This window comes from Uranotaenia lowii, chromosome 2, assembly GCF_029784155.1.
Source record: "Uranotaenia lowii strain MFRU-FL chromosome 2, ASM2978415v1, whole genome shotgun sequence".
NCBI lineage: Eukaryota > Metazoa > Arthropoda > Insecta > Diptera > Culicidae > Uranotaenia > Uranotaenia lowii.
This window is the reverse complement of record NC_073692.1, coordinates 263909170-263931149: the sequence shown is the minus strand read 5'-3', so window position 1 is coordinate 263931149 and position 21980 is coordinate 263909170. Positions and strand designations below refer to the sequence as shown.

At 36.2% G+C, this 21980-nt stretch overlaps 1 protein-coding gene across 12 annotated transcripts in view; it reads right to left on the bottom strand.

Annotated features, from left to right (window-relative positions):
• LOC129749178 (disco-interacting protein 2) overlaps positions 1–21980 on the bottom strand; it is a 194074-nt gene that overhangs the window by 37953 nt on the left and 134141 nt on the right. For all 12 annotated transcript variants that reach the window (XM_055744091.1, XM_055744092.1, XM_055744094.1 and 9 more), the window contains exon 2: positions 4858–8110. In XM_055744091.1, the coding sequence (XP_055600066.1) occupies positions 4858–7969 (3112 nt within the window). In that variant the 5' untranslated portion in view covers positions 7970–8110. The remainder of the gene's footprint in view (positions 1–4857; positions 8111–21980) is intronic.

Sequence of the window (21980 nt, the reverse complement as noted above, 5' to 3'; positions counted from 1 at the left end):
ACAATTAGGAAGTATCATGAATATTTGGAACATAGAAAACAAAATTTAAAAAAATAAACAGAATAATTAAATCCACATTCCATAGTGATACAGATATAAGAGTTTAAGAATTCAAAACTTGAAATCACGTTATATTCAGAACCAAAATTCAGATGCCCTCAAAGCCAAAGAGGTATTAGTGCAAAAATGATCGGTTCAAAAAAATTGAAAATAAAGATTAAATGTTTAAAACACAGAAACAGTTATCATTAAACAAAAAGAGACAGGGAATCCAGATAAGTTTAGTACCATAAACAAAGATCCTGAATTTTTAAAAATTCTGAAAAATGATGAAACTGAACTTCAGTAACTGAAGAAACAACACAAGATTTGAAAATCCCAATGAATTGAATCTGGAAAAAGATAAGATTAAGATCATAGACATATTCTTATTACGAAAATCACTCAATGATACTAGCAACTCAACTATCAGATCGTTTTATGATAATTTGAGAATCATCGTTTAGAAAATGATATAATGAATTCAGGATATTCACTTCAGTAGATGATAAAATGTTGGTTGAATCAGTTGAAAATTTTCCAATACAAATTTCAAGTCTAAGACAGAAATTGGGATGGAAATTTAATAAAGAAACCCTGTACTGTCGATTGGTCCAATTTAAGCAACTACAGTTTTTTTTTAAAAATATTTTACTTTCAAAAATAGGGAGGGAAAAGGGTTTAGAATTTATAAACCAATGAAAATTTCAATAATAATTATTGAAAGGTGAAAAGTTATTTTAAAACGCGATATTAACCCGGATACTGCCCGGTAAAATTCTGAAATATTTACCTTAATGCGAAATTAACTGCTATTTAAGTGCAGTAAACCATAACTTGGAAACTTAACGTAACAACAAAAATTATTGTTGTGCAAGACGTTTGAATGTAATAATAATGAGGAGATGATTTTTCTTTATTTTACCTGTTCTGTGCAGAATATCGTTACTGATATGATTCGATAAAAAAAGAAATTTTGAGGTGTTTTGTCTTATATTTTTTTAATTTTTTTTCGAATTCGGTTTTGTCCAGAAGATTTTGATATTCTCAGCTCGCAAAAAGTGGGAGACCTCCTTCACTGCTTACTCTAGGGGGTCCCCTTAACTTTTTTTAGACAAAAACTAATCTAGATATTATTTACGGGGGCTCTTTAGTTTTTATATTTCAAGTTTTCATCCAGATTTTCTAGTTTTGATTTGTTTTCATGGATTTGTAGTAATATGATTAAAGTAATGTTAAAACTTTTATTTTCCCTCGGGGGGCCCCCCTAAGCCGGGGGGCCCGGGGCAATTGCCCCTTTTGCCCCCCCTTTAATCCGGCCTTGGCATATCGAATTTCGAATTTCGGTGTTTCTCGGCTAAAATTTCTTCGCGGTCCGTAATGCGTTAACATTTCCAATATAATAACAGCTTTCATTCATCATAAGTTAAAACAGATCAACAGAGTTGACAAATTACAAATTGGTCGGAAAATTAAGGGTTTCGATAATATTGTTTTGCATTTTGGTGAATTACAAATTACAATATCTATTCCAGAACCTTCCCAGGATCGAATTTTCAAACGAAGGTCATGGTTTACCATAACCAGGTGATATTAAAAAAACACACATACACATTCTTCAGAAAAAAAGGCTGTAGATCAGCTGTCGAATATTTAAAAAAAATCACTTTATACCTAATGCCTAAACTGAAGTTGAGCTACATTTTTCACATACAGTTTTTCAACATCATGACACAAAAAATGTAAAAACTAAAAAAAAACATGTAATAGCCTTCTGTCAGAGTAGATAAATTTTGAATAGTGGTTAACGTTATTTGACAAATTTGGGATCATTGGATTCTTACCTTATATACAAAATACAGAATCTGTTCTGGAACGAACCACCCTAACATGAGACGAAATTACCCAGTTTTAGACCCATAAGCGACAGTAATGCGCCCCAAAAATCATTAGTTTATGTTCGGTAAAATACTGTCCACTTTTTGTAATCTGTTTTTTTTTTATTTGGATGGATTTTAGCTTCTAATTTTCATTCATCCTTTTATAATGTTCTTTGAAAATATGTGTACGGTTATATTTCACCATCTGATGCTATCGATCCAAGCTATCAGGGGCGATCCTGAGCAGAATCTTTGACCATTTTTCAAAAGTAACCGTTTCTTGAACTTTTTGTCGATCTGTATTCTTTCAGATTACTTAAACCTAGTGTTTCAGTATGAAATAGCTTAGCTTAGCTTGATTGACTACTCTACTTACATCCACCTTAAATCATCAAACGCGAGATGCTTTTCAAAGTTAAAGATGTTTGATCAGAAACTTGATTGTTAAAAATTGGTAGAGGAGAGTGGGGTATCGTGGGCCATGGGGAAACGTGGGCCACTTTTTGTATCTCAGCTGTGTGTTGAGATAAAAATCTCAAACTAACTGTCTTCGTCGTCGCTTTGCGTGAGCATATATTGCTGTATGTTGTTGACTTAAATACGCATCATAAGCTTCTTTTATTTATTAAGTTAAAAAAAAGTTAGAAAAATTTACTTACATAATTTAAAAAACACCCGCTACTTGCATCGATGGAGAACCTAAAGTTCATAACAAAAATATGCTTATGATCTCAGTTTTGTCATGATCTTTCACGTGGAAAAGGAATTTTTGATGAAACATTAATAAGTCACACAAACGCAACCAATTTGCAAATCATAGCTTGCGGGGAATCGTGGGCCACACGTCTTGAACCACCTTTATTTTTATGTTTTTATACACATTCAGAACTTAAAATACGTTTTTTCTATCTGAAAAGTTTTCTAATGCCAAATGAAGAGATATGAAAAATATTTTGTCCATCCTATATAAGAAATTTTGCCAAAACGTTCGCGAGCCAGGTTTTAGAATCTATTCGATCATACACAGCTCTATTTTTTATTTCTTCATCTGAAATTGCTTTAAAATAACGAAATGAATTATGAAATCGCAGTTTTGGGTCAACTCATAAGCTTTGCATGAAATTTAGTCAATTTGGATTTAGTGGCCCACGTCAGTCAAGCAGTCAAAATTTGGGGAAAATAACTTATTAAATTAAAAAAAATACCTTATGATACCTTGAAAATGTAGAAAACCATGTCATTTTTTATTTTCATTTTATCTTTTATATTAAAGAAGTTATGAAACAACGAAAAAAGTGGCCCACGATTCCCCACTCTCCCATACTTCTAGCTGAGTTGAGTATTGCAATGAGGGATCAGCGGACCAGTTTCAAGAACATTAAATTATAGCATATAAATTCCACATCGCCAATGATTGCTACTCGGAGATTGGCCAAGGCCATCAATCCTATGCAGAGGTCAAAAGAATGATGCTTGGAACTAGCAGCAATCTCAGTGCACAGAACTGATGCACTACTCTCTTTATATATCAATAACGGCGCCGGTCACGTCCTAGTAGTCAATATATAGATAGGAAAAATAGAGAGAAGTATGAATGAAAGAAATTTGTGCTTTAGGACCGAAGTCCTCTCTGCCTTCTAGAGTGGGTTAAGGGGAATTGTCTGGAAACACTTTTTACGAGTGAATTGATCTGACTGTTTGACCTATTCATAGAATCAATGGTGGTAACATTACAATTTTTTATTCACATACGACACATAAATTTGAATGTATAGATGGACCTTAAAAACTTTTTTTTTTAATTTGTAAATTTCATAAGTTGTTCTAAAAAAAATGATTTATCAAAATCCTCAGTATTTTTTAATTTTATTTTTATTATCTATCTATGTTTTTCCCTAGTTCTGAATAGAAACAATTTAGTTAAATATAAGCTTCTGATATTTATTTCATGCAGCGCGAACCAATTAGACTAAAGATTAAAATCCCTTAATCATTCATGATTCATTGATTTATGAGAGATATATTCAAGGTGTTCCGAAATACTCACCTGGTCCAAAATAATTCAGTTATCCTATTATCTAAAACGGGTTATCTTCGATCCGGTTTCTACTGTTGTTCTTCTGAGTATATTGAATAAAAGCCCCTAAAAAAGCTGAGCCCAAATCCAAGCCGGAAACGCAAATTAAACATAAATGTTTACAGCAAACATAAAGTTTAGTTATGTACCTAAACGTACTCCATCTAATAAGTTGTGCACAGGTTTAGGATTCAACGAAAACAACTTACAAAGTTCAAATACAGATGTCACGAACGATACAGATAACGGAAAAGTTTTGGGTGGCAAGATGGGCCACACGACGAAGGGGAGTTTAGATCGAGATAATAAGAAGCTATAAACGGGCTTAGGTTGAGTAACTGTAGTGACTGTTGAGAGAATATCAAGCACATACACATCACCTTTCCGATTGCCATTTTCTCACGAGTCTACCCCGGTTGGAGTGAGGAGCTAATGTCGCCTTATGACCTTATGACGCCAAGACGTTTCATATCGCTTCTGGGAGTGATTCCTTAACAATTACTTCTAGCAGTGTCAAATATCTTGAACCAACGATAGCAGGTTGCGAGTTTTTTTTTAAGAAATAGTTATAACACGGCTAATAGAAATATTTGCGTTTTTAATTTTTTAAACTGTGGCGACGTCTCCCTGATTACGGTCTATACCAACAATCTTCAAATGGTTTGTTCACTTTACGATCTTTACCTTGAAATTTGATTTGCGGATGTGGTTTGAGAATCGTTGACAGTAGATATGAATGAAACTGTACACCCCTTTCGGTTACGGGTCGGCGATATTTTAATTACACACGTTTAAATTTCCTACGTAGGCATCAATTATCTTGAATGACAGTTTCGATGCGCTCGCTTACGTTCGACTTACCCCAATAGTTGCCTCGTCTCAAGGTCGAATGATTTTTCCGGACCCGTTTCTTCGATTTCTTCCTTTTAACTTTTTTCTTATGATTCACGTGCACAATATTGATATCGTTACAATCGAAAACGTCACAGTAATTTTCATCTTCATCATCGTTTTCTTCACCTGGAGCATTGTTGTTCGCCGTCGGATTTTCATCATCGTCATTGTCGTTACTGATATCATTGGGCGTTTCCGTCGTATCGTCGTAACATTCACAGTCACTGTTAACCTTGTCGCACCGCACGCAATACAAGTTTTCACCGATGCTATTAATTAGAAATTCATTTTCACTAAACTCTCCATCATCGTCGTCGTCATCTTCATCATCGTCATCATCATCATCATCGCCATTACGCCCATGTTCTCCGGCACCGTTTTTCAGCTTCCCATCAACCGACGGAAACATGCTGGCAAGCGAGATCTCATGCACTTGACCTTCTTTCTTGCCATTCTTCGTCTCATGTCGAGATCGATCAATTTTTACAGGGGCCAGTAATTGAAAATTATCCCCCGCTGATGATGTTTGGCGTAATCGCATTTCAACCTGGCCATCGAAACCATTAGTGGCTCCCGGCCCGGAACTGTGCTGGTGATGGCCTAGTGGTTCCACAGCGCTTCCGTATGGGCGAACTTCGTGAAATAAGTGCCGTTTCGCTTTCCCTTTCTGCTTCGCCGAGGTACTTGCACCGGCTTTTCGCTTGTCCGGATGCGGAAACATAAACTCCAACGACGTTTCGCTCTCCTTGCCTTGAAAGTACCTTTTCTGAATATCGTTCTTGAATCGGATGGTATCGTTGCGTGTCGCGATGAAGGAATCGTAATAATCATTATCTTCCTCCAAATCGTCGGCACTATAGTCCCGGTAGAACTCCTTGATAGCTGCCTCGTTCATTTTCTTCTTTTGGATATAGTAATGGGTCAACCGCTTCAGGTGCTCCTCGTAGAAAGCTTCAAGATCATGAATTTCCTGATCATACCTTCGGTCGTTGCAAAAAATTTCAAAATCTCGGGCAAAATCTGGAGCACACTCATCGTCGAAACCATCTCCAAGTTTGATCCAATTCTCGTCGTACATTTTTCGAAAAATATCCTTGCTAGCCATTCGCGTCTTCCGAAGGGATCGCTTTCTCTTGGAAGAATTACGCTGTACGACCATAACCCGCTTAAAGTATCCATCTTTACTGACAGCCAGTTTGGGTTTCCTTCTCTGTAGAAGTGTTGCTTTTTTGGATTTCCTTCGGAAAAGATTCTTAGGTTTGGTTAGTGTTAGGCTGAACCCGGAGTCCCTTGAGGACATCGATTTGAAGGATTCATTTTTTGTTTTCGGAACAGGCATTCTCGGTGCTGCTGAAAGTATGGAAAGATCCTCCTCCTGTCCCAAGTTCAACTGCTTCCATATCCTTCCGGTATTGATGGAGTAGAACTCCTTGTTCTTGGTGAAAGGATTTTCTTTGATGCGGAGCGCATATGGGATGCTGTTCTCGGGGGAGGGATCTTCCGTTTCATCGAAAACCGTTTGGTCATAGAAAATGTTATTTTCTTCTTCGAAATAGTTACTCGGAAATATGAACTTTGGATCCCCGCGTTCTTTCGTCGGTGATCTCACCTTTTCGAGTTCAAAATTGTCGTGACTCTTGAAGGTGTGGTGTTTGCAATCTTCGAAATCTAGCGTCGCCGTTTTGCTGCTGGTCTTTTTGACTTTCTTTTTGTATTTGTTTTTCTGATTTTTCGCTTCCAACGCGGCCTTGTTCTTCATATCTTTTTCATCGACCTTGATTTCGGCATCGATCAGATCCAAAGCTGAATCGTTACTCAGCTGTCGATTGAGGTTTTCCGGTTCCTTTTCTCTGTCGAGCTTTGGCTTACTACCAGGTTCGGGATCGTTGTCTATTGCTGGTATTCGTATGACAATGCCTTCGCGGGATTTGCTGCGAATAAGCTTAAACGTTTGAGTGTTGATCTTCGATCGATTGTCCTTCAGCGAGGATGTTTTAACGTCAGCCATTTTGTTGCTCTTCATTGCAGCTTTGTTCAGACTGGATGATTCCTTGGCATTGAGGTCGAGTTTTGCCGTTCTTTGGGCCAGTGTGTCTTCTGGATAGCTGTCGAAGCTAGTTTCTAGATATTTTTCGTTCACGTGTGTTGTAGATTGAATGGAAGCGTTGGGTTCGCAATAAGTTTTTATTGTGACCAATGTAGGAAGCTCTTTCATTTTGGCTGTTGTGCTGAAACTGCTGCGGAAAGATTTCTTCGAAGAAGCGTGGGTGTTGTTCATGGTGTTGCTCTCGATCGTGAAGGTACTGATGCTGTAGAACGATTTATCATCCGTTGTATCCTCCGTCTTGCGACTAACGGAATGTGTTTCCGGTTCGAAAGTGTAGACAGCACTTTCATCTTCTTCGAAGATTACATCGGAGGCGCTGATATTCACGTGGGAAATATTTTTCGCTCGGCTTAAGGATTCTATCGTACCGCTGGAAGTGAGCGTGTCCAGTGATTCGGTACTTTTCGATTTGAGATCATTTTGGGTTTCATTTTGAACTTCGTTAGTTCGGTTCTTTTTGAGACCCTGCTTGGAGGGCCGTGGAGGTTTCTTGATTTTGATTTTCTCCACATGCTTGCTAGCCTCGTAAGTTTGCTCGATAAGGTTTTGATTTTCGCTGATGTACCGGTCGTTAATTTCCTGAAGTGCGCGGATTTTTTCGTCCAGCGATGCATCGTTGGATTCCAGCTTTTCCTCGAAGGTAAGCTCGTGAATCGGCCTCGAGGGAGCATCTTTAACTATGGGTGGAGGTGGGTGGCTTTCGTTGCTGGTAGAAGCTTTCGCTAGCTTATCCGGCTGTTTAACCACCTTCGCCTGGTCTTCGAATTCATTGATGTTGACCAAATTTTTGTTCGAACTCCGAAGGACCGCCGAGCCATTACGTTTCCGACCACGCTCGAGATAGCTCTTGCGGATGCTGATGCGCTTGAATGAATCGCTCCGCTTAAAGCTCTGATCGATACTGGATTTGTCTTTCTGCTTCTTCTTAGTCTTGAGCAGATTCCTGATCGACTCGAACGTGATCGGCTTCATGATGGCTGTTCATTCATTTGCTCACACGGTCCATCCCATTCCCGGCCCGTGACCATCAACTGGAACATCGATTTTTACACCTTGTCATCATGGTTGGGCCTTTCCTAACGGCAATATCCGCTGTTGTCTTTCGGCGGCCATCTATAATGAAAATGAAAACAAAAAAAATGCAATGGCGCTCTTTAGTACACCTTTCGGTGGGACTCATTTCCAATTAATCTGCCAACAACTTACGGTTTACCAACGAGCAAGCACGTGTGCACGAATTGATTTCGGATTAGTTTTTCTTCGCCAGAGTGGGCTTCCGCATTGAAGGGTAAAAAAAAACTATCAACCAGTTCACCGCTATTTGTACCTACTACGTATGGATGTGTGCCGCGGTCTTTAGGAAAGACGATCGGAAGCAAGCATTTTGCTGTTAATCGATTGAACAATAAAACTTGTTAAAACCTTTTTCCTCAAAGGGGGCCAGGTCGGAAACCATCATCAGTTCGGGCTCCCTGACCTGGGTCAACATGAGTTGTTGTTGTTCAAGTTATGTTGGAGGATCGAGCCGCACTGTTTCTTGAACTTGGCGAACGACGAAAAGCGCCTGTCTATGGTGGAAAATATACTAGCGAACTAACTTCGAATGACTGACTGTCTGGGCAGTCTGTGTTCACGTGGTTTGCGGAACTATATCGGCTTATGACTACATACATGTGTTTTATGGAAATAAACACTCCCCCCATTCTGCAAACTTCGAGCAATTTGCAAAGTCAGTGCAAATTAAACTTTAAGCCGGAAGATAGTAAATTAGGTGTGACTTTGTTTAAATATATACCTGTTTGTGAATCGCTAGTATTTTGGCTTATCACGAATGATTAACATTCCAAATTAGGAACACTCCCAAAGAAAATTATATACAAATTAAGAATAGGTTTTGGATTCGGCAGACAACTTGCCTCGAAAAAAAAGACAACTTGCCTCGTATTCGTCGAACTTAAAAAGAGTCCGGTTTTTTTAAATGAATTTTTTTCTAAATAAAATGCTGGCGACTGAAGCTAAAACAAATGTTTCCAAATTTTCAACCTGAAAGGAATTTTCCATTTTTAAATCAAATATCAAAGTAAGGGTTTTAAATCTCGAATCACCTGATGTTTAATCTGCGAAATCTCCTCGTAATGTTTACATTTTCGTTTAAAAAATGATAAATAAAATCCTATGAAGGAAAATGTTCGGTATCAGAAAACATCAATAAAAAGTCAATGTTTTTAGTCAAAATTTGGATTCATAGTTTACTCAGGAGTGTATTTTAAAAATTCTCAAATATTAAAGACTGCATCGCATTTAATAGTTTGTTCAGTTTATGTTTTCACAGATGAAAAAAAGTCAATAACCTCCACCGGATCAAAACAACAAGTCAATTTCATCGAGTTTTCTAATTATCAAAAATATGATGTTATATCTCCCGGCAGGATGTTTTGAAATTGCGTGCGCATTTAGGCTCTGTTCAGCGATCTTTTTTCTCCGCTTAATGAGCAGAGGTGACGCAAAGGAAGCTGAGAAAGTTGTCATATTTACCGGGCAAATTGGTTGTTCCGAGGTAATATGTATGTCCATTAATGGGTATCAATGTTCACCGTTTGATGGTACGGGCTCACGCTAGAGGTATAATTTGAGTCTCTCCATTCTTGCTGCGCAATCAATTTAATAAGAGGAGCTGTTTTCAAACGATTAGTGCCATCGGCAATTGAATTATGGTGAAAATGGAGAAGCTGCCGGCTGCTGGAGTGATAAAAACGTTCAAATGGAAACCCCATTCATAATTGTATGAAAAGCTAACAATTTTATTTCTTTGCTACCGTTTAAGCTCTCGAAGCCACTTTTCAGGAGAGATCCGATTGAGGTTTGCGTTGCCTCGACAAGCTCCAGAAGGCTGAAATTTCCTTCCATTTGAAAGATGATCCTACGCGGCTACGCTAAGTCAATATTTTTTCCTCGTCAACAACGTTTTCCGATGCATAAATCATTCACGTATTACACGATCGGATGCATCCTACCCACACAACACTCGATCAAGTCGCTGCCGTTTTTTTTTGTTCAGCTGCTCTCGTGAACTAGTTTGTTCGGGCATGATCTTGAACAGACCGACAGCGCGCGCGGTTGGTTTGTTTCATTCGATCTACTATCACGAACATGTGTTATTTGGGATTATGATGAATGGCCGGAGACGCGAAAAAATCCCGTGCCGTAACTGATGGTAGTTTTGTTCAAAACTCAATTGAATCAAGAGTCCCTGTTTTCAATATTCAAACATCGAACAGTTTGAAAAGTCAAGATCCAAGTTCGAGATCTAATTGAAAAACTAACAAATACTTGAAAATTTTAATCATAATCATTTTAATCATTTTCAAAAATTTATTATATAAATACATATTTACTAACAAGTTATACAGACGACAATCCGTTATAAAGTCCTGTTATTCCTTTTCTATTTTTGTTGACGCTCCCGATCTTAATCTTCATTCTTTTAGCCTAGTTCAACAGGATCGAGATTCCTAGAGCACTCAATACGATTTCGGAAGATTATTTTGGAAGAGGTTGGAACAAAAAAAGAAGCACAACATCAGGTTCTGAGCTTCGGTTCGCTTTTGGTGTGCGCTTGGTCCCCCCAAAAAAGTTAACGTATGAAATTTAATCGCTCCACCAAACCTGCCATTTTCGATCCAGGTGCTGCTTGCTGTCCGTCATTGACCGCAGTTACTTTGCGGAAACCAGAGCGAAAAGTGGTCAGCTTGGCTTGGGGGGAGGACAACAGTAAACTTGTTTCGTCACCTGCCTAACAGTCTTTTTTTGTTTTGTTCAACCATTTCTGGATATGAGGGACTTAAGTTAAAGGCGATTAACTTCTTTGGATTCTTCAGGACTTGAGCTTTGACTGGTATATAATTGTAGGTAAAAAAATTTTAACATTACTTTAATCATATTTCTTTAAGTTCTAGAAATCATGGAAAACAAAACTAGAAAATTGGAATTATAACACCAAATTTTCGAATAGTTTCACTGTAATTTAAGTTACGAGGGTCCCTTCAATAAACATTGCAGAATTTTTCCCGCATTTAAGCAAATTGATCAAATCACATTTTTTTAAAACAAAATTAGAACATTTTTGAACACAAAATCCAGGTGATTTTCCGAAGAAAATTCAAGAAGAAAGTGAAGAAAAACACCTTGAAATTTGAACTTTTATCGAACACGGCAGTAGCTTTCGTATCGTTTTTCAAACTCCGGAGAACAATAATTTGGAAAAAACTTGGGTATCGACAACTTGTTGAAAAAAAACTTAGCACGATTTGAACTTTCTGTTTCTTTTAATGTGAATAATCCCAGTGAAACACGGATTTTTTTTTTAATATTTTGCAACCGTTGATTTTTCACTTGTCCACTTTACTTTGAAAACCTGGGCATGTCTAAAATAAAATCGGGGCATCTGGAATGCTTACCTTAACCTCGATTACTAAATAAAATAATAGACTTTTTTTAATTAAAAATTATAGATAGTAAAAAAAAACATTTAAAATCATTCGAAATTATGAGTTTTCTAGAGCTTTGCTATGTATGCACTCGATAATCAATTTTGAAAAAAAAAATAGAATGGAAAAAAAAACTACTGAAGTTGCTTAAATTCGACTAATCGGCAATACTGAGTTTCTCTATTGAATTTCTATTCCAATTCCAGTATAAGATTTGAAATGCGATTTGCAATTTTTCCAACTGATAGCAAAGTCTTATACTATTGATTCTGAGGTACTTCTATTTTAAAATTATCCTCCGCTGCAGTAAAGATCCTGAATTAAGCATTTCATTGGTGCATTTTAAATTTATCTATTATATATTAGGCCGGAACAAATTTCAAATCCTTCTTTTGTCACTCGGAGTTGGAACATCGCGAGGGGGGGACAATAAAAAATAATGCGAAAAACAAATAAATTGGAATAAATTGCACAGAAGCTTGTATGCAACAAAATTTCATATTATATTGTTGCACAAAACCTATAAATCAAGTAATTTTTATTCGAATAATTCAATAAAATTGAGAAAACAAAAAGTGATATAACTCCCATCTTCATAAATTTAATTTTTAGTCTTGTAAACTTTCAGATATTGCAATTTTTTATTGGAATTAACATAAATTACTTCAAACTTTATTTATTTCCCCCTTCGGGTTTTTGGAAATTTCGAAGGGGGGGGGGGGGGGTGACAAAAGAAGAAATTGATATTTGTTCCAGCCTGTAATCAGAACATTAAATTTGATTTAATTTTTTTTTTTGCAACAGACTCTTTCATTTTTTAGGGTAGTAGTAAAATTCATTTCAGTAAATAATAGAGTGTCCATTTCCCGGCCATTTTCCCTTTCCCGGGAATCGGGAAATCTAGTGGCCTATTTCCCGGGAATTCCCGGGATCCCGGGAAACATTCAAAAACTTGTAAAATATATGTACTTCTATTCAAATATATATAGCTTATTGAACTTTTCGTGCATACAAGCCCATAATTTGTTCGAAATGTACTGTTCATAATGTTTTTACACTTATTTTTAATCGAATAAATCAAAATGTTTTCCATGATAAATTAAAAACGAACTATAAAATAACCTGAATAAGTCAAATGAAGAATTCATCCATGCAATTAGCGGTTGACAAAAAAATATGTTTTACTTGTTTGATTATTCCAACCATTTTTCGTTTTTCTGAACACTTAACATATTTGCTCATCATATGAAAACATGGTTTTGAAATTCATCTAACTTTCAAAGCCAAAGAGAACAAGTGCATGAATGTTACTTTCGAGAAAACACAATCTGTCTACCTGCTGCGCGATTTTTCATATATTTTTCGAACTGTTGTGGGTTTTCGTTCGATGAATACGGTGTGGAAATACATATATCTAATCTATCTAAACTTATCTATTTTAATATAAAAAATAGCACTAAATGGCTGCAAAATGTCTACTGCCACAGGAATCGGCATATTCTCAATGATTTTGTATGACTACATCTTCAAAAAGAACAATAAGGATTATTCCGGAGGCTTTCAGGCTTTTCCAGAGAAATAATTTCATACATGTCAGGAATTCCCGGGAATGAAACTACGATTTCCGGGAATCGGGAATTCCCGAATTTCTCAAATTACCGGGAATTCTCGCCCGGGAAATCCCGGGACGGACACTCTAAAATAAGCTTCTGAAATCTTCGTTTTAAGCTGACATTTAATTCCACAGAAAGAATTTTTTTTAATGTTTAAACCTAATCCAAAACCACTGGTGATGTTGACTTTTTCCCGGAAAAATGAGTTTTATCGTTTTTTTTCATCATTGTTTAACAAATGTGTACAATACTTCAAATTTTAGACAAAAGTGAAGTTTAGATAATCGATAAAAAAAATTTCACCTTTAAAATGAAAAAAAAATCAATATTTTATAGTCTTAGGTATTCAGATATACATATGTCCAAGCTCATTTTTTCTCTTAGCATAATTTCATAATTTGAGCATAACTTAAAAATTCTTCTAGGGGAGAGGCGGGCTAAATGCGCATACTAAGGAGAATACTCATTTTCTTCCATATTACAATAGATAGGAGTCGGGAAACTATATACATATGAGCGGACATCTTTTTTATACAAGTTGGAGCAATTTTTCTATTAAAACCTCTAATACGGATTTTGAGAAAATGATTTTATAACAAAAGTGTCAAAATAGCCGATTTCCGAAACAGGGCGGGCTTAATGCGTATTTTTATGATTTTAGCTATATTTCAGTTTCACATACAATATTTGCGAATAATTAAAGTGAAAATGGTAAAAAATGATGTTAGGCGTATGTCATGGCAGAAATTTTGGTGAAATTTTAGATATCACTAGTTGTTTTGCATAAAACATAGTTATGAATCCATATGGCCATATTTCATGGTAACATTTTGTTCATATTTATTTCATATAATATATATTTTTAACATATCAGTATTAAGCTCTAGTATTTTCACTGTGAGATTGTTATTAAAACGTAGATTTGATGTTTCAATGATAAAAAGTTCAAAGAATATATGGCAAATCTATTTTTTTCTTAATAGAGGCATTTCATCTACCTGATATGGGCATTGAGAATCTGTCTCTTATTCACATATCTCATCATTTAGAACTTTACTAAAAACATCGATTTGTTGAATTTCTGATTTTCAGGTGAATTAGAGCGAAAAACTATTAACATTTTTGTTTACAGATTCTGTACGCACGATTATGATTATTAAAGTTCAATATATTTTAACAAAACTGTTCAAAATCTTGTACGAATTTTTATTTTTTTTTGTATTTGTTTAATAATATAATTTTTCATGACATGTGTCAAAAGAAGATGACGCTCAAACTGCACTGATTGGATATGTTGATCTATTAGCCATTTCGTCAATCGGCCGCATGCGCATATTACTCAATATGCGCATTTAGGAACACTTCTCCCCACTGTGATTTTTTAAATTTCATATTCGGATTAAACGGCCAGTTTAATATTAGAAAAATGGTTCAGTAATAGAAGTTTATTTAATTTTGTAAATTAGTGTCATTATCAAAATAAAAAAAAAAAATCTTGTAAAATAACAATAGGTCTATTTTGACTATAGATGTACCGAATAGTGGTATTCGGCGAACGGCCGAATACCGAATAGTGACCACTTCAACTATTGGGCCAAATGAATATTCGGCCGAATATTCGGTCGAATATTCTGTTGAGATTTTAATAGAAACTCAGAAGTTCATTTTTCCTCTACTTCTTCCATCTTAATACTTCTTATGTTTTTGAATCGATTATTTTCAACCATATGTATAAAACATCAGCTCTTTTTTAAGTAGAGGTCTCTTTGATTTTCAAAATGTCACCAATAGTTTGAAGGACATCAGATGGATTGTCGCTTCTAGGACGTTTATCATCAAAAAGATTGGGTTCCAGTGAAATCTGGGACAAAAGATGTCAAAACAGGTGCCAAGTTATTTGAAATTGCATTTTATATTGAATCAGATGAATGTCGAATTTTAGCTAGATGTCTTCTAGTTGCCAAAAAAAACGATGATCTCTAACTATAAGAATACCATATTTTCGACCAAATGAATCCACACGGCCGGTTCTGGACTATTTTTTAAAATTTGTAAAAAAGAGCATATCTCAACAGAATTTAGGCATTATTCTTTAACATACAAGAGGTTAAAGAATGTACTTAAAATTGATGATGAAGAAGAATGATACTTAAAATTTAATGTTTCATCGAATGACAGCAGCAGTGTTAAAATCGTATCTAAGGGTTAAAGAATAATTGATGTTTATATTTAAATTAACTTAAACAAATCGTTTTTGAACGAAAATCTAAAAAATTTAAAAGAAAAATTTATGTATTTATTTGATTTAGCAAATAATCTGAATAAACCCCAGTAAATTTCCGGAAAATTTAAAATAATATCTGGCCTAAGGCGGTAAGATTTGACTTTCTCAAAATCTTTATTGGATTCATGGACAAAAATCTGGAATAAATGATAATCAAAGTATAAAGCTGTTTACAGTGAAATAATCACGGATACACCTAAGATCTTTTACTGAGATCTTTTACCATAAGTTTTTGATGATTTTGTATCTTTTCCATCATTACTTTTAGATATTTTATTATTTATCCAATATCAGTTGAAAAATTTGACAAGTCTGTTAGTTTATAAAATTTGAAAAATAAGTATTCGGCCTATTCGGCCGAATACTTGGCTCAACTATTCGGTGAGCCGAATATTCGGCTTAACGGTTTTTTGGCGGTATTCGGCGCCGAATATTCGGCCGACCGAATATTCGGTACATCTCTAATTTTGACTTTCAAGTGAATTCACTATGCCACAATCTAGATAATCAAGCAAATATTTTCATACAATTTGAAAAACAATTTTTCCCTCTTTATGATGAAAAAGTTATCACGAAAATTGAAATTTACTTATTGTCATTCAACTCACTCATTCAAGAATGAACAATAGATTAGCTTCCCCAAAAAGTAAAAAAAAGTATAAAATCGAAAAGAGTTATAGACCATGCTATTAAAATGCATAATCAGAATGAAATTGTACTATCAACACTTTTTCAACGATTTTTTAACTGATGCTGTTCCTTTGAAATTGTTTTCTTAAGAAATTTTTTTATCACTTGACTTGAGGACCTATCGAAGAAAAAAAAATCTCCAAAATTATTGCAGGTTCTCACCAATGTTTGGTTTTGATGATCAAACTCCTTTAATTTAGGACATTGCTAATAAACTAACACCTTTGCTAACCTACTAAAGTCAGTCGTAAAAAATAAGTTGAGAGTGAAAAAAAACCTTCCTCCTCAGCCAGTCTCTATCATAAATAGGAAAAATAAACTACCACAGAGTAATGAATACTTGTGGCCAGCTAGTAATTTTAGGCCCGGAGAATGCTTAGGGTTTAACGCTGTTGTTTTTTTCTTATTTTTAACGTCTATTATAGCCTCACCACAGCAGAAAACAAATTCTACTGGGAAGAGATCTGGAGAATCGAGATGGAGCCTTTGGGGCGTTACTTTCTTTTCATGAGCTCGAGACGAAACACGATGGCGATGGCGCGAGGAGACGATGGCTTTAAGAGTGATAATTTGGAAACAATCAATAAATCTTGGGCTATCACTTTCAAGTGTCGGATCGCATTCACCGAATGGCGGCATGCGGGATCCACTAATGGGCTAACGGTTATTATTTTACGACCCAATTCTGCAGGCTCATCCCCGGGCGACTCCAGCCAGAGTATACTCGTTAGCAGATCATTGATGGTTTTTGTTGTTTGGAGTACTATCGAAACTATAATCAGCATAATCTTTCGAATAACTCCTCCGATTTACATATCGGAAAAGGCGTGACTGTTCGAGGGCTTTTTACGATAGGGGTACTTTAGGCTCTGTGGTTTTTCCAAAAGAAATATGTACAGATGGCTGCATTCCAACCAACTGAAGCATTCCCCAGTCTATAGAAACAAATTTTAAACTGGGAAGGTACCGCGGTAATATTTTTCACCCGGCAAGGTCAGGTAGGAAGGAGAACGAAACAATTCTCAACCCGAACTGGGTTAATTTGTGGTAATTATAGTTGCAATAGGCTGTAAAACTGGCTCTTCTTTTCAGCGCCTCTGGCCAAGGCGTTAATGGCAAAGGATTTTTGAGCAAAGCGTTTGGATGACCACTAGTCGCACTCTCAAACCCCGAAAAAGAAACCGGAAAGCTGGAAGATCTCCGATTATGGCGACCATCTTCGTCGTCTCACATCAAAAGATTGCTGCTAATCACGTAGGGCGTAAAGTGTTGTCACAATAAAAGCGAAGTAGTTGACACCAATTAACGCGCTAGGCTAGGAACGAGTTTCTTTCTACATTTAGTGTGGAAGATTCTCGATTGGCTCCTTGCTACCTAGGTTTGCCATTAAGACCCATCAATTGTGTTGGATGGAGGGAGAGAGATGTTTGAACTTCCTTTCCTCGGCTTCGGTTTTTGCAGTTGTTGGCCTAACAATCGGAGACTCTGCCAGATTCGGGTCATCGCCTCTGGCGAAGCGGCAGCTCATAAATATAATGATGATGCGACATTTCGCCAAAGTAGCAATGAACCATTAAGAACAGATTGGAGCTTCCGAAATTATCTCATACATCTTTAACGAAGGCTTGCTTGTAGGTACGAGTACATGTTTGAACATCGAATAGTCGGAAAAGTTGCCTCAGGCTGGCTGTAACGTTTCTGGGTCATGTGCAGATGAGTAATGATCAGTATAAGCTTGATGAAGTTAATATTTCAATTATGCCGAGCTCAAGGAAATTGAAGCGAATTTAACTTCATTTTTAATGAATGCTAATGTCAAGAAAAAATTATTCAGAAAACCGCCATATCTTTTTTGCTACCAGTTGAAATTTCTATCGAGAGCCAAGAGGACTTTAAATAATAAAGTTTTTTATTCAAAATTTCAATTCAGTATTCGCAATTTGAATTTGAATCACAATAAATATAACAAAATGCTCAATATATTTTCAAATATTACACTGTACATTGGTGTAATTTTGTACTTTGACCACACAGACTATTCTGGGTGTTGTATAGTCGTTTTGTTTTATGTATCAATTTTAAAAGGCGATTCATTTTGTGTGGGGTATCGTTTGATACAGTAGACTGAGTTGATTTGGGGTCATTTTGAATTTGTCAAACCCTGGGGTCTAAGAAGCTTTATTTTAATTTGAAATTCATCCATGATTTTTTTGCAGAATGCGTCAATTTTTTTAAAAAGTTTTTTATGGGAAAATTGAAAAAAAAATCGGAAAAATCAACATTATTTTTGTTTTTTTTTTCTATGGACCCGAGCTTGCTAATAGTTTTTGTGCCAATTTATACATTCTCTAGAAGGATATTTTCCCCTGAACAACTTTTTTGAAAAAATCCAAAACAGCAGTGGATATGGTAGCCACGAATACAAATTTAACTTAAAAAGTAAAGATTCGTTCATTATTTTTAGGTTCAGCTTCTGTCCAAACAGAAGACAGGTTTAAAGGATTTGGTTAAGATTAATACAGATTTCATCATTTGAAAAAAATAGACCAATTTTTTTTCAATAGGGTAAAGATTTGAATGTGGCAACGCTGCCAACGGGGAAGAATTGTTGTTTTTTGACGTTGTGTAGTGGGAGTCTAATATTTTTTTTTAAAGTCTGGAAGATTTTGAAAAACATGTCTGGAAAAGTTTGTAAGGCGAACTTTTTTTTATCACCAGACGCAATATTGCGGTGCACAAGCATTACGTTGTAATGCACAGATGCATTACATTCTGTGAATCACAAAATATACCTCTTGTTATAGGCTCTGATGCCGACCTATAGATCTATGCTTAAATCCCTATTTTACATCCATGTCCGTTGCAATCAATTACTTATTCGAATCATTTCGAGAAATTTTACCACGAAAATTTTAAATTTATACTGTTTTGTAAAAAAATTCATGTTCAAACTCGAAAGTCTGTAAATGTCTGGAAGAAAAGTAAAAAATCTGGAAGTCTGGAAACCTAAAAAAATGTCTGACGAAATCCAAAAAGTCTGGAAGATCCAGACAAAATCAACATCACTGCTGAGGTGTATGATTGAAACTAGAAACAGTAAGACGCTCTTGGCTAGAATTCTCTTTCTCCCACTCCGATGCGAAAGCTCTCACACTTGCCGTCCGACCAGCGTTGCCAACCTTCCAGATTTTTCTGGAATCTTCCAGATTTTTATGTGTCATCCAGAAATACAGACCTAAGGTTGTCTGGTCCAGACTTTTCATAAATTATCCAGATTTGTCCAGAATTTCTATAAGCCCAACGTTTTATTAAAAAAATACTATTGAAATCCAATAGTTCATCACTGATTTTACTGCGAATCAGAATACAGAAGTTATTTTGACAGCTGAATGGGTCTAAGCTTTCGGTAGTTTAATTAATGTAATGTAATGAGTATTGCTTCCTAGACTACAATATTGCGATCTGGCGACCAAAAAAAAAAAAAGGTCGTCACCTATAAAGTTAGCCATCCACACGCTCTTTTTTTTAAACTCAAAATTAAGTATGACCGAGGTTCAAAACATAGTTCGATTCTATGAACTTAAAGTTAAGTACCCTTTTTTCCTCCTTGCGATGGATCAAAACGGAGTTCGAACTGCGAACTCAAAGTTGATCCCTTTTTTTCCTTCGGCGAGGGATCAAAGCTGAGTTCGAACTTATGAACTAAAAATTGAACTCTCTTTGTTGGACTGAAAACACTTAGCGAGTTCAGTCCGAACCGGAACAGCAACCAACGAACACGTCGCAAAATTATGTCGTTTCGGAACAATTGCCGGAAGACTATGAAGGAACTTCATAATGAAATGCATGTTCACCGAGTCAGCGTAAAATTCTGTCCGTCATTGTCATCATATGGTGAGCGGCTTGGAATGTCCGGAAACTTCCGGATGTTGTTTACTTCCCGTGGGAAGTAACATCCGGAAGTTTTCTTTGACCGGGAATGTCAAAACTTTTCACCGCTCTGTAATTGCAATGCAATGTACCGGAACAGCAACATCCGGGTACAACAAATTTTAATCATCCTTTAATTCCCTGAAAATCAGCTACCCTCGAAAAAAAGGATAAATCCGAGTTCGGCTGCCGAACTTAGTATTGAGTATGCCTATCAGAACTTAGTTTTGCTATTGCCCAGTCAAACTCAAAGTTGAGGGAAGCCACCGAAGTGCTGTTTTGAACCAAAACTACTTAATTTTGAGTTTAAAAAAAAGAGCGTGCAGACTTTTCCAGACATTTTTTTCAAAATCTTCCAGACATTTCTGAAAAACAGTTGGCATCCCTGCGTCCGACTGTCCGAGTAGTGATGCCAATTGTTTTTGAGAAATTTCTGGAAGATATTGAAAAAAAGTCTGGAAATGTCAGGAAAAGCTTGGATGGCAAACTTTATAGGTGATGACCTTTTTTTTTTGGTCGCCAGATCACATATGGCATAACACTCATTACTTGGTAATAATCATAAATTCTTTACACTATCAATGCCAGAGAATATTCAATTACTAATTCGAATTATTTCCTGCCATTTTGCAACACAAGTTTTGAACTTTGACTGTTTTTAAAAAAAAAATCATGTCGAAACTCAAAAGTCTGGAAATGTCTGGAAGAAATGACAAAAGTCTGGAAGTCTGGAAACCTAAAAAAATGTCTGGCAATAGCCCAAAAAGTCTGGAAGATCCAGGGAAAATCTGGAAGGTTGACATCACTGTGTCCGAGTCGCGTGTAAACTCGGTTAACGAGTGGAGCACGATCAGCGAAAGAGGACTACACTCGGAAGCCGAAATGAAAACAGTATTGTGTTCTCCCGGCTCTTTATTGTTTAGAAGGAGCCGACCAACCATGCAGATAAGCAAAGCCAAAGTTTGATGTCGTTTTTTAAAGTAAGTTTTTTTATATCGGGAGATCCGAGATAGCGGTCAAAACTTCCATTGGATCCCAACATATCTATACATTGTCGGATAGATGTATTCTTGACAATTCCAAAAATCAATGACACATTTAAATATAGCAAAGATTTCAGAAGTTATGAGTGTTTTAAACATAAAATTGTTTTTTTCGGACTTATTTCTTTCTGAACCAGTTTCTGAAAACCTGGTAATAAATATCGACTTCAGTTGCGCGAGAGACCTGTTCGTGTATGGTCGCATTTTTCTCCCGGTCCCCATGCGTTGTCGCGTATTTTTATGTTGATGCGTGTAATTGGTTGAAGTTTTGTGTTTTAATGGTCCGGCAGAGTGAAGAATCCGAAAATAGTTGTAATGGTGAACTAAAGAAGGTTTTTCGCAAAGAATTCGGATAAATCTTAAAAGGAAAAATGTGGAAGAAAAACATGGCGGTTTTCAATTGATGTGTCGGTCTGATAAGGAAAAACTAAGTCAAAGTTATGGTTAATGTTTCTCAAGTGGAGTGAAGTGGGAGCGATAAATTGTGCATTGCTTGTTTGATATCTTTCGAAAATGGTATCATTTGAGTAGAAAAAGTGATACAGTTAGGAAAAATAATCAGTGAAAAATAAAACTAGTCCCTAAGTATTGCTGCTCACAATAAAAATGCTCATTGATGATCCCAGGATAGGATGCCCGATGAGCCCGTTCCATTATTTTTTTTAACCTTTAGAAAATATCTATACCAATCTAAATGTATTTTTTTGAATATTTCCAATAACATATTTAGGTTTCTCACTTATTATCATTTTAATGCCCCATGGAAGCGCCTTTCTCTGCCCTTTAACCTAGGCGTGATGGTTGCAGAGTGTTGGTAATATAATGTGGTACCAGTGTGTGAGTGACTCGTTGCGGCGGTCGTCTCCTGGCTGGCGTGGGCAAGGCTTTAATATATCGTTACTCATGCCATACTGACAGATTAGTAGTAGTAGTGCG